Source organism: Chrysemys picta, chromosome 2 (genome assembly GCF_011386835.1).
Source record: "Chrysemys picta bellii isolate R12L10 chromosome 2, ASM1138683v2, whole genome shotgun sequence".
Classification (NCBI taxonomy): domain Eukaryota; kingdom Metazoa; phylum Chordata; order Testudines; family Emydidae; genus Chrysemys; species Chrysemys picta.
The window spans coordinates 187,676,814-187,690,733 of NC_088792.1; the positions used below are offsets into that span (position 1 = coordinate 187,676,814).

The window sequence follows — 13,920 nt, forward strand, 5'->3', positions numbered from 1 at the left end:
AGCCTGTGTGATTTGTAATGTAAAGCCTGCTTTTATCCATGTTTGGAGGAAAAGAAAAACCATTTCTGTGGTAGGTTCTTTTTTAATTAAAAAAGGTAGCTGTATAAAGCTGCTCAGAGGTTAGGAATGTGGGCAGTCATCTCAGAAGATGGATTAGTAGGCTGAGTGCACGTGAGAAGGTCAAAAGAGCAAAACAAATTCAGGTCTCAGTCTTCCCCCGCCCTTATAGTTGTGAAACTAAAGGAACTTGTTGCATGGATATCATGACTATACATGTTGGGATATCTGTGTCTTTGTATACTCTTCTTTAGTTGTGGCATTCATATTGCCTCAAAACAATCTTGCAAATTGTCATGTAAATCAGTCCATGCACGGTATACTCCAGTGGTTCTCAGCCTGTGGCCCACGGGCCGCTTGTGGCGCAATCGGCACAGAACTGCAGCCCATGTGACATCCTCAGGGCCATACAGGTAATATGCAGCCCACAATGGTAAATAGGTTGAGAACCACTGGTCTACTCACTGACGTGTAAAGAAAATTACGATATCAGATTCTTCTTAGCTAATTGGATAAGTAGAATTTTGCAAGTCTGCCTTCCAGTATTAAAACAGTGATTTTGAAAAACATTACTTTTCACCATTTATGTTGTCGATATTGTGAGTGAGTGGATGGTTAGGTACTCTGACTAGTGTACGTTTATTGCAATATGGGTAAAGTGAAACAGAATCTCTTTCTGGTTCTCATGAACTAGCATAATGGGGGGATGGTTCTAACACTGCAGAGGGAAGTTCTAAATTAAACTGGTTTTCATCTATTTTAAATATCAATTAAAACATTGCTACTTAATCTTGGGTTTGACCAAAATCTGCACAATTTAGTCATTTAAACTTTCATTGTTTTTCATTGAAGTAAAATAGTGTTGCTACCACAATGCTTTAGTTATGGTTGAGGAAGAACTTTTTTAAATCTTTTCCACCCATCCACCTCTCCCTCAGGCACTTCTAACAATTTTACCAGCAAGGTGGAGTTGGGGGGAGAAGGGGAGGCGGCAAGTGTTGACTTTGGAGGTGGGGCTTGGTAGTGAGAGTCTATGCTTGTCATTACAGTCTACATCAAATTTCTTCAGTTTTCAGGGCTCACAATAAACTGCTTGCAAACTTTCTGGAATCTGAAGACAATCTGGGTTCTTTCTGGCTCACAAATGCTCAACGATGATGGAGATTCTGTAGATGAAATTTAGTTGAGAATTCTGTCAACGAGGGAAGCAGAAAAGAGTCTCTAATTTCTGCTTACCAAAAATTTCTTTTACTGTTGGTCAGTAAAATAAGTGCAGCTCTGAATGTGCCTGGGGCTGATTTGTTGAATAAGAAAGTTATATCGTTACATTATCGCTATCCTGGCTCTGGCCACTTCCTGGCAATGTTTCAGACTTTTTAATATTTGGATAATTTAAACATTTCAGATGTTAACAGGTAATAACTTTGCCAGTGTGCACTGAGTGGGGGGTTGAGGGGGGGGGGGGAAGATGATAATGCTTATCCTATGGGTTGGCTCTGGAGTAGTTACGATGCCACAGCATGGTGCATACTAAGGTAATGTAGCAGAGCAGCTGGTATGGCTTTGAGGGACCTGTAATGAGAGAAAAAAGGGAGAAGCCTTAAATGTTGCAAACCTGCCCAAGAGGTGCCCCTTGCACTGGAGGTATTCTTGAGGGGGAGAGCCCTACAGCTACTTTTGTGGCCACTTTGTGCTAACATAGTCCGTGCAAATGGGGTGTAGGGCAACAGAGAATTTGGACATTAATGGGGTGTTTTATGCAACTAGAAGAAAATAACATAAATGATCTTTCTCTGACCAAGAACTTCAGTTTCTTTTAACAGCTGGATAACTTAATATAACTTACTTTAAAATCATCCTGATAGTCTTCATCTTCTAATTATTCATCATATAAATCTCCATAATCCTCTTGAAAAACTGATCAGAAAGGATCAGACATTAAGCATTTCTGTAAAATTTGGTTCTAAACCTTGTTTTTTTCCCAAACACTTTTGGGTTTTGACAAAGTCCAGCAGAGAGAGAGAGACTACTCCTCATCAAATACACATTGATACACCCAAACCATTGGTGCTGTGGGAGGGAAAGAATGAAAGCTTACTGGTACTTACCAAAATATTAGTCTCTCACTGTTTACCACTTGTTATCTTTAGAGGCTTGTCTTCCAACAGTAGAATTAACCAACACTTATGTCTGAGAAGTGCTAGCCCTCTTGAACTTCTGAGGAAATCCCTCCAATGAATGCATGTTAAAATATGATACCGTATTTGTATTGGGAACTAGGGTAAGGATTTTAGATACATCTGTTATTCTGTGGCTCTTGGAGCATTTTTCAGAGTTGCCGCATTAACTCTTTACATAGAATATATAACTCCATAACCAAGCATGTTTATGCATCTCTTTGCTGATTGGAGTCAGTCACTCCCATTCTTGGAATAAAACTGCAAAGGAAATTTAACCACTTTTAAAATGTACACACAACACATTCTTCACACAGAGTAACACTCATTCCAGGTACCAACCCAGTTTTACAAATCTGTAGCCTGGACATAAAATATTCCCAAGATTCAGATTTCAGAGTTAGGCATGTGTGGATAATTTGCATATGGACATCTGGTATTTGCACACCTGAGATGTGTGCATAAAATACACATCCCTACCATTGAAAATCTGTCTGTAAGAGTAGAACCGTGTGTCAGACTTGCAATAGCAAGTATTCTCATGCTATAAAAACAGAGAGTGAGACTGAACATCTAAAATGAATCTTGCAAAATATGATTGCCATTGGAAGTATTAATTGTAATTCAGTGAATTGTCTGAAGTGGTAACAAACATGAAATTAAATGAGATTTTTGGCTAAGCAGTGGCATTCATTGGCATTCATATATTGGGAGAGAGACTTCACTGAACCAGATCTGCTTATCAGGTATACCTTCCAGATTGACCAATAATCCATAACATTGATATATAACAGTATCTTCTCTTTTCCAGATGAAGTGGACTATAGTAACTTTGGGGCCAACACACTAACCAGGAAAAAGAAGGCTCTGGTGACCCTCCGCAACGACAACCTTCGCAGGCGTCCCCACATTAATATCAGCATGCCTCAGGATTTTAGACCAGTGTCTTCCATCATTGATGTGGACATTCTTCCTGAAACGCACAGAAGAGTGAGGCTCTATCGACACGGGTATGAGAAACCATTAGGATTTTACATCCGCGATGGGACCAGTATGAGAGTAACTCCTCATGGACTGGAAAGAGTACCTGGTATTTTCATCTCTCGTATGGTTCCTGGCGGCTTAGCAGAGAGCACAGGATTGCTGGCTGTTAATGATGAGGTCCTGGAAGTTAATGGCATTGAAGTGGCTGGGAAAACCCTTGACCAAGTAACGGACATGATGATCGCCAACAGCCACAATCTTATCATCACTGTCAAGCCAGCAAACCAAAGGAACAATTATAGCCGAAGCAGTAGGATGTCTGGCAGCTCAGGCCAGTCTACAGATAGCACAGCTAGTCACCACAGCTTGCCTTCCTCACACGTGCTGCAAAACTTCCATCCTGATGAGATGGAAAGTGATGAGGAAGCTGACATTGTCATTGAGGGTGGTTTGGACCCACAGCACATTCCCAAACTGCACAGCTTCCCCTCTAGTAGCCTCTCCCGAATCAATGGCAGCAGTCTTAGCCACAGACTTCAGAGAGACCTGGCTCTCAACAGTAACTCTGGCCGAGAAAGCAACGGCAACATCCACAAAATACTAAGCTCCTTAAAAACTGATCCCCGACATAGTTTGGTTATCCCCAGAGGAGGCATTGAAGAGGATGGAACCGTGATTACACTTTAGTGGCGGTTCCTGTACTGAGTGTTTTCAGTCTTAAGTGCCAATTGGAACAAATTGGACTCTTGCAACCCCTGACGCACAGAACAAGAGAACCTACATTCGTATAGACCCCATGGGTGTGAAAAATGTTACTTTCTAGGAAACATGGTTTTGGGGATTAGATGTAAAACTGTTACTTCAAATTCTGAAAAATAGTATAAATATATAGTTTATGTCCCAGTTTTAAAATGAGAGAGCAAATGGAAGCACCAAATCTAAAATTACTTTCAGTTGACACAAACTTCAGAAAAAATCCCATGAGCTAGGAAATGGCAGCGGTGCTCTTTTGGGTTTGCGTGGATTTTTGGGAATAGTAACAGACATGTCAGTTTGGGGTCTTTTTTTTTAAATTGGTCAGAGAAAAACAGTTTTCTCTTAAAATATTAAAAGTTCATGACAATTGATCAGTCCTCCTATTATTACATACTGGTCTTCCATTAACTTGTTTACACAGATTATTTGCCATGTTATGTCTAACCTGGACAAGCTCTATATAAAGTAGCAGTTTCCCACTCTGGTGGTAGCAATGTTGGGGAAACGCTGCATTTACACTTTCCAAACAAAACTTTGACCAAATGAGATGAGATGTGTGTATATGTGTAATTTTTTTTTTAAAGTCTTAAGTAAGAGGCATAGAGGAGGATGTTGATACCATCATTCCTTTTAGATCAGCACCACCTGCTGGTCAGTGGCAGTACTGTCTGAGTTATAACATTTTTGTATATTAGGTTACTGTATGTGAAAAGGAAAATAGATTTACCTAGAGGAGTTTAAACTGACTCCAGCACCATCACATGAAAAGTGCATTTTTTTTTTTAAATATTTATTAGACAAGAACATTGCCAATTTTAGTGACTGTTGTTTTCATTGTCTCCATCTCTTGGTAACATGAGTAGTATGAATTTAGAGAACACAAGCCAGAAGGGCAACAAAAAATATGAATGACTTAAATACGTATTAGCACCACGTCTTAGACTACATCACTGATGGAAAGAGCTTTTTGCTGTGTTTTAGAGGCAATTTGAAACCACAAAGACTTTAGCTACAAAAGGCTGGCTGTCTATAGTACACTATTTGAAGGATACTGGCTGACTTCCTAGCCTATCTCTGAACAGTTTGCTCAATATTTCAGACACTGATGCATCAGAGAGGGATCTGCCATGTTGTTTAGGGATTTAAGAGCTACTAACTTGGGAGTCAATACCTGGACCCATTACCCAATGGAAGCAATTTTGCTCCGAATTCTGTTTCTCATTTCCAGAAAATGCCACAAATTGTTAAAATGGTCTAATCTAAAATATTTTGTAATATCTTCAACAGTTTAAGGAACAAATATAATTGTCTTACAATGTATTTTTCTACTTTTAGCTGTGTCATTTTCTTTTTTTTTTTTAACCTTGTAGTATTGTGTATTAAAGCTTTTCTGATTTTTTTTTTAATGTGGTGGAATGGGCATTTCTTTAATATTGCACTGGGTTTGAAAACTTGGACGACTTAAGTTTTAACAAGGTGCAGTTCTGGACTTGGAAGGTGTATGTGGATTCCTTCTCACTCTAATTTTTAAAAATACAAATGAGCAACTTTTACTTTATTAACACAATGTTACACTGTTCACTGCCAGATATGCTTGAGGACATGGAATTAAATCTGTAATTTTTTGGATTTATCCTCTATCTTAGTGGGTCCTGCGCTTATTGGCGGATTTTCTTGCCTCAGAGATTCACCGTGTGGGTTGGGGAACAGCCCAGAGACCTTCCCCTCTGGAAGAACCCACAGTCCAGGTCAATTGGGAGGTTTGGGGGGAACCCGGGCCCGCCCTCTACTCCGGGTTCCAGCCCAGGGCCCCTGTGGCCTGCAGCTGTCTATAGTGCCTCCTGTAACAGCTGCATGACAACTACAACTCCCTGGGCTACTTCCCCATGGCCTCCTCCAAACACCTTCCTTATTCTCACCACAGGACCTTCCTCCTGGTGTCTGATAATGCTTGTGCTCCTCAGTCCTCCAGCAGCACACCCTCTCACTCTCAGCTCCTCACACTCGCACCACAAACTGAAGTGAGCTCCTTTTTAAAACCCAGGTGCCCTGATTAGCCTGCCTTAATTGATTCTATCAGCTTCTTCTTAATTGGCTCCAGGTGTCCTAATTAGCCTGCCTGCCTTAACTGGTTCTAGCAGGTTCCTGATTACTCTAGTGCAGCTCCTGCTCTGGTCACTCAGGAAACAGAAAACTACTTATCCAGTGACCAGTATATTTGCCCTCTACCAGACTCCTGTACCCCACTGGTCTGGGTCTGTCACATATACCTCCCCCTGCTCAACGCCAAGGGGTTGGGCAGCTTGGGACGCCAGACAGTGCACACGTGACAAGCCATCGGCGTTGCCATGACGGCTCTCTGCTCTGTGTTGCACACGGAACTGGAAAGGTTGGAGGGATAAGAACCATCTGGTCACCCTGGTGTTCTTCTCCTTGTTTCGCTGCATCCATTGAAGAGGGGCATGGTCGATCACGAGGACAAATCTGTGCCCGAGCAGGTAGTAGCGCAATGTTTCCATGGCCCATTTTACAGCGAGGCATTCTCTCTCCACCACTGCATATTTTTGTTCCCTTGGAAGGAGTTTCCGACTGAGGTATAGAATTGGGTGTTCCTCCTCCCCGACCATCTGTGATAGAACGGCCCCCAACCCTACTTCTGATGCATCCGTCTGCAGGATAAACTTCTTGGTGAAATCAAGGGCTATCACGGGGTTACTGCAGAGGGCAGTCCGTAGGTCTGTGAATGCTTCCTCTGCTATGTCAGACCATCTCACCAGATCAGATCCACAGGCTTTCACTAGGTCTGTCAGGGGGCTTGCCCTTGTGGCAAAGTGGGGGATAACTCGTCGGTAATACCCCACCACACCTAGGAATGCCCGGACTTGTTTCTTGCGACTTGGTCGGGGCCAATTTTGGATGGCCTCTAACTTGTTCACTTGGGGGTTTTACCAGACCTTTTCCCACAATGTAGACAAGATATTTGGCCTCTGTAAACCCTACAGCGCACTTGGCAGGGTTTGCTGTAAGGTCAGCTCGCCTGAAGGTATCGAGGACTGCCTCCACCTTCTCCAGGTGGGTTTCCCAGTCTGGGGTATGAATGACCACATCGTCCAAGTAGGCAGCAGCATAAATGTTATGAGGGCGTAATAGCTTGTCCATGAAGCGCTGGAAGGTAGCTGGGGCCCCATGTAGTCCAAAAGGGAGGACAGTGTATTGAAAAAGACCCTCTGGTGTAGAGAACGCAGTCTTTTCCTTTGCGTCTTCTGCAAGGGAAATCTGCCAGTACCCCTTTGTCAAGTCTAGGGTAGTCAAGTACCGGGCATTACCCAAACGGTCCACTAGCTCATCTATGTGAGGTATGGGGTATGCGTCGAACTGGGATACTTCGTTTAGTCGCCAGAAGTCGTTGCAAAATCTTGTGGTGCCATCAGGTTTGGGCACCAGCACGATTGGGCTGGACCACTGACTGGGATTCTTCGATGATCCCCAACTCCAGCATTTTTACTCTGGCCCCAGGGTTTGTGACGATGTGGTGATATGTCTCGGTTGTTCGACCCGGTTTTGTCGAGAACACATCTTGGTTCCGGAAGATCATCTCAGACACCTCATTCTTCTGGTCAGGTGTTAAATCGGGAGACACCCTCACCTGTTTGGAAGGCTTGTTTTCCTGAGTTAGGTCTTTTTGGTCGGTTGTGCATGCCTCTTGTGCATGCCAGGGTTTCAGAAGGTTAACGTGATAAATCTGTTCTTGTTTTCTGCGTCCTGGCTGCCGCACCTTGTAGGTTACTTCCCCCATGGGTTCAACCACCTCATAGGGCCCCTGCCATTGGGCCAGAAGCTTGCTTTCTGCCGTGGGTACCAACACCATAACCCGATCCCCTGGTTGGAACTGTCACACTTTTGCCTGGCGATTGTAATGGGTTCGTTGGGCCTCCTGTGCCTTCTCCAAATGTTCCCGTACAATAGGGGTAACCCGGGCTATCTGTTCTCGCATCTGCATTACATGCTCTATTATATTTCTCCCCTCATTAGGTTCCTCTTCCCAGATCTCTTTGGCGATATCTAGTATGTCACGGGGATGACGCCCATATAATAACTCGACGGGGGAAAACCCAGTTGAGGCCTGTGGTACCTCCCGGATAGCTAACATAAGGTAGGGTAGTAGGGTGTCCCAATCCTTCCCGTCCCGACTTACCACCTTCCTTATCATAACCTGGAGGGTTCGGTTAAACCTTTCTACCAACCCATCAGTCTGCGGATGGTAGACCAAAGTTCTCAGGGTATGTATATGGAGCAGCGTACAGAGGTCCTTCATTAGCTTCGACATAACCACCGACCAAGGAACCCCATTTATCTCCTTCGGTAGTCCCATTCAGGCAAAGATCCGCACCAGCTCTTTGGCTATAGTTTTAGAAGCCGTGTTCCGCAGGGGAATGGCTTCTGGGTAGCGAGTAGCATAGTCCAAAACAACAAGTATATATTGGTGGCCCCGAGCCGTCTTCTCCAAGGGGTCCCACTAGGTCCATGGCTATTCACTCGAAGGGGACCTCTATGATGGGAAGGGGTACTAAAGGTGCCCTCAAGTGGGGACATGGACTGTGCAGCTGACACTCCAGGCAGGAGGCACAGTACCTCTGCACTTCTTCATGTACTCCGGGCCAGAAGAACCGTCATAGGACTCGTGCCAGGGTCTTCTCTACCCCCAAATGCCCCCCAAAAAGATGACTATGAGCAAGACTTAATACAGCCTTCTGTATTAAGTGTGACAGCAGAGGTACTAGGATCTGCTGTACCTTCTGCCCCCATACTGGTGCAACCCAGTATAAGAGATCCTTCTTCATTATGAAGTAGGGTCCTGGTCCCTGGGTTTTTCCTTCCATGGGGACCCCATCTATTTCAGTCACCTCCTTCCTAATGTTGTTATACCTTGAGTCTTCTGCCTGGTCCCGTCCAAAATTTCCTCTCCCGGGGCTAATCTGCCCAAGATCTAGAGGCCCAGTCTCTGTTGCCTCTACTGGTTCAGAAGCGTTAGGGTGGAGGTCAGACTCGGGTGCTTCTCCCTCCTGCGTGGCCTCCTTTTCAGCTGCACGGGTCTACCTACCTACAAGAGCAACCCTCTGGCTTTGGGTCAGTATTCGGGTTCCCAAGGCCTTAGCTTCCCTTCTTTCCCTTTTTGACTTTCTACCCTGTCTGGGAGTGGAGAACAAATCTGGGGATATTTCAGAGAAGATTGGGGGTTGACAGTCTGCTGTGGATGCCTCACCAATTTTAGGGTCCCCATCTTTATCCAATCCCCCTACTGGGAGTAAGTTTCCAAACACTGGGAAGTCCCTCCCTATGAGCACCGGGTATGGGAGTTTAGGGACTACACATGCTGCTACCTCAGTAGTGTTCCCTTGGATCTCGATTTTTACTGGGATGGTGGGTAGTTAACATGTCCATGGGACAGTTAGTATACCCGTACGTTTAGCCTGCAGCAGCTGACTACGCTTCACGAGCTTCCCTGAGATAAGCGTGATAGCACTCCCCAAATCAACCAGTGCCGTGGTCCCTACCCCATTTAGTTTCACTGGTCTGGTATACATATGTGGGGTTAGTGAGACCCCCACAAGGTGGATTAGGGAGCATGGATCTGCCCGGTTCCCCAGGTTACACTGCATAGGCTCCTCAGCATTGGGACACTGTGCAAGCTATGTGTCCCCACTCCCCGCAGGCATAACATCTGTATGGAGCCCTAGGCGTTCCCCGGTCTCTTGGTTTGGGCAGTCTAACATCACGATCCTCTTCTTCCTCAGTGCTCCGACTCTTTGTGGCCTCTGATGGGGCCTCTCTCTTTCTTTTTCCACCTGGGCCCTCCTGGTGGCCCAGTCACCCGAACTTTAGGGCTTGGTGCTGCTAGTTTAACCCGGGGTGCCTCTTCCTTAACTGGTCGGGTAAGCTCCCTCGCTGTCCTTCGCCTCTCTACCAGGGCGACAACCTCGTCATAGGTGGAGGGTTCGTTCTGGCTTACCCAGGCACGAAGGTCTGGTGGTAGTCCCCTCATGTATTGGTCGATGACCAGAACCGCTAGTATCTCTTCCGGACTCCGGGATTCTGTTTGCAACCACTTTCGTGCGAGATGGATGAGGTCATACAATTGGGACCGTGGGGTTTTGTCTTCCTGGTACCTCCAACCGTGATACTGCTGGGCCCGCACTGCTGTTGTTACCCCAGATCTGGCCAGGATCTCTGCTTTCAGCTGGGGGTAGTCTGCCGCAGCCTCTTCAGGCAGATCATGGTAGGCCTTCTGGGCCTCCCCACACAGGAATGGGGCAAGGATGCCAGACCACTGATCTCGAGGCCAGGCTTCCCGTAGGGCTGTCCTCTCAAAGGCCAGAAGTTATGCCTCCACATCATCCTCCCATGTCATTTTCTGCAGCCAATGGCTGGCCCGTATGAGCCGCGTCCCATCATGGCCGCGATTCAGCTCTGTAAGGGACTTTACCTGGTTTACCAGTTCCCGCAACATAGCTCGGTCTTGAGCAGCCTGGTCCATCAGCAGGCGATTAGTCTCTTGCTGCAGCCTCACTGACTCCTGTTGGGCGGCTGCCTGGACACGGGTAGCCTCCTGCTGGGCCGCCGGAGCTTGTATCAGTGCCCGCACTACATCATCCATTGTGGTGAAAAAAAATAAACCCTCTCTTTTTTTGTTTTGTTTTTTTGTTAAATCACCCTCCTTCTTCCGCCACGCTGTGCGCCCCAAGAGATCCCACTCTTCACACCAGTGTGACAGAGTTCCTCCTCTATCTTGGTGGATCCTGCGCTTATTGGTGGATTTTCTTGCCTCAGAGATTCACCATGTGGGTTGGGGAACAGCCCAGAAACCTTCCCCTCTGGAAGAACCCACAGTCCAGGTCAATTGGGAGGTTTGGGGGGAACCCGGGCCCGCCCTCTACTCCAGGTTCCAGCCCAGGGCCCTGTGGACTGCAGCTGTCTATAGTGCCTCCTGTAACAGCTGCATGACAGCTACAACTCCCTGGGCTACTTCGCCATGGCCTCCTCCAAACACCTTCCTCCTGGTGTCTGATAACGCTTGTGCTCCTCAGTCCTCCAACAGCACACCCTCTCACTCTCAGCTCCTTGCGCCTCTTGCTCCCAGCTCTTCACACTCGCACTACAAACTGAAGTGAGCTCCTTTTTAAAACCCAGGTGCCCTGATTAGCCTGCCTTAATTGATTCTAGCAGCTTCTTCTTAATTGGCTCCAGGTGTCCTAATTAGCCTGCCTGCCTTAACTGGTTCTAGCAGATTCCTGATTACTCTAGTGCAGCTCCTGCTCTGGTCACTCAGGGAACAGACATACTGGTCACTGGATGAGTAGTTATTTGCCCTCTACCAGACTCCTATACCCCACTGCTCTGGGTCTGTCACAATATATATTAACATTCTCTCCTGTTTGCTGTCAGTTTTAGAGATGTGTACCTATTTTGGTCAGGCCAGCAAGAATGGCACATTGATCCTGTGACAACAATCTCTTTCAATGACTTTATTGGTATGCTGGCAGACGTAGTCATTTTTTAGCTGATGGATACTGGTGCAGTAGACAGTTTCTCACAGTTCCATTGTGTGCTTCAGTCACAGACCAGTTTATCAATAAAAGTAGTTTTATTTAAAGGTATACTGTTCTCTGAGTAAGAGGGTTTCTGTCTGGCTGAAGTTTTATTTTCTTCATGAAATAATGACAGGTTGAGCAATGTGACTAGTCATGGATCACAAATCGTGATAGCTCTCTGCATGGCTTTTAATTTAAATGTCTTCAAAGCTGGTGCTGGCACTTGTTTGGAACTTGCACTGCAACCTTCTTTCCTCCCCCTTACATCATCTTTCAGTAGAAACGTCTGACTCTTCAGTCATGTCAAAGCAGTTGGACTCTAGTTTCTGGTCACACTTTTGTTGTGTTTGGGGGTACTTTTGTTGCTCTGTTCCTCAGTGGACCCTCTGTGCTCATGTGGCCACAGCAGACTGTTTTGATTTCTGTTGGGTTGGGTTTTTCCTCATAGATGACCTTTCTTTAATAAGGGATGCAGTTGTTGCTGTTCTGATTCCCCTGGAAGGAGAGTAGCTTGCTCTGTCTTCCATAGGTCTGTTTTCAAGTGGTATGTTTTCCCTATAGAGATGGGGTTGCTCTGACTTCCCAGAAAACACCTACGACACTTATGTATTATATGATGCCATGGTGTACACTGCTGCATGAGAGTACAAATAAAGTGCATTTGGAGTCCTGAAGCCCCTCTGAGTAAAACAATACTTTGTCAAGGGTAGATGATGCTATAAGTAAAGTTCACTACATTGTCTACAAAATACTAAAATGAAGGATAAATCGTCCCAAATCTCTTAATTAGTCCTGCTTGTTAAAATGTATATTGGATTAAAAACTTACATCAGGAACTTCTATGCAGACTGATTGGCACGAGTAGAAGTACTTTGAAGTCCAGTTACAACTGCAGACTAACTGAATACTTCTGTTTTAAAATGGATCCTCAGCACCAACTGATATCTAAATTGTCATCAGGCTTTCAAGCAAACACCTCAATGAGAAGAATGACACTTCCCAGAAAAAGAGAAAGTTTTAAGGTATCTACAGGTCTGCGCTTCATTTGCACCAGTTATTATATGGCTGGTCTCTGACTTGATCAAAACTCTTGCATTTTTAGTGTAGATGGGACTTTAGGCACCTGTCCCGGAATGGTGCTAAAGCTTTAGACTAATTGTACCCAATTTGCTCTAAACCTTAAGTTTACATTCCTCCTTCAAGATGAATGAATTGGTATGGTTCTGATTCCAGAAAAAACTTCTGCAAGTAGAGAAAGCAGACAAGCCAAGACTGTGTGCTTCAATTTAATCTTTTCAGCAAGTGGTCGTACAGCATAAAAGGATTCTATTACCTCAGAAATGGAAGTATTTAACAAATAAGAGTGCCTGAGGCAGCAGAGATAACTACCTTCTCCTTCAAGGAAGCTTCCACAAAATTGGATATACAAGAAGCCAGCCAGATTGACTCAGATGGAAAATCATATCAACTTAGTTGAAGGTAGTGCATAGTTCTCACAAAGAAAGTCATAGCCCATGTTACCTCATTACAGGATAAAATTAAGGTTCTAGGAGCTGAATCTGTCATTCCCATTTTGGGTCGTGAATGCATACAATTGAGGGATACTATCAGCTTGAAATCATTTCAAAAATGGAATTAAAAGTAGTTTCAGGTATGACTGCTCAGAGTTCCACCCCATCACCAATGTCTGTAGTTTGTCATGGTTACTTTTTAAAATAGCTTTTCTCTTCCACTGTCGCTCCGAGAGAGATGCACACAAATAAAAATCTCTTGACTATGTACAAGAAGTCTGACACTGACTACTGTATATGTGAAATGCTAACAAATGTCCTATGTAAACAAACTGGAAAAATAGAAGAAAGAAGACTTCTCAACGTTCTGTTATATAAGTGTAAGGTGTTAACTGTAACAATAGTAAGTAACAGTTTTAGACAGAAATGACTTTCTCTTTAAATTGAGGATGTCCCTTTTAGCAAAGTTAAGCTTAGTTGCTACTCTAATGGGAGACCTCTAAGGAAAACTCAGTTAATAGTGGCCCAGTCAGTGGATGATGGGCAGGTTTGGCTTGACTTTAATAGTATGTCCTGCTGGGGAGAAGTCTTAATTCTAGGGCCAGGAAAGGCTCTCCTCCTTTACTAATATCACAGCCATCTTTTCAATAGTGTGGGGTTTTTTTGTTTTTATTTTATTATTATTATTCTAACAGCTGTTGAGTGAGGCTTTTGTAGACCTTTCCATGGACAGTTTTGTGATAGCATATCAATTGTTGAGGACAGGATAGAAACATCTGTGTGTCTGGAATACCGCATGAGATTGATGGCTATGGGGTGAGGCTAGGTAGTTGGAAGCTTCTCAGT

The 13,920-nt window shown here is 44.7% G+C and overlaps 1 protein-coding gene and 1 long non-coding RNA gene across 3 annotated transcripts in view; one reads left to right on the forward strand and one right to left on the reverse strand.

The window, feature by feature from the left end:
- The window catches only part of PARD6G (par-6 family cell polarity regulator gamma), a 100,250-nt gene extending 94,873 nt beyond the window's left edge, over positions 1 to 5,377 (forward strand). For both annotated transcript variants that reach the window (XM_005281424.4, XM_042860467.2), the window contains one exon: positions 3,046 to 5,377. In XM_005281424.4, the coding sequence (XP_005281481.1) occupies positions 3,046 to 3,905 (860 nt within the window). In that variant the 3' untranslated portion in view covers positions 3,906 to 5,377. The remainder of the gene's footprint in view (positions 1 to 3,045) is intronic.
- The window catches only part of LOC103305839 (uncharacterized), a 40,117-nt gene that overhangs the window by 10,718 nt on the left and 15,479 nt on the right, over positions 1 to 13,920 (reverse strand). The window lies entirely within an intron of this gene.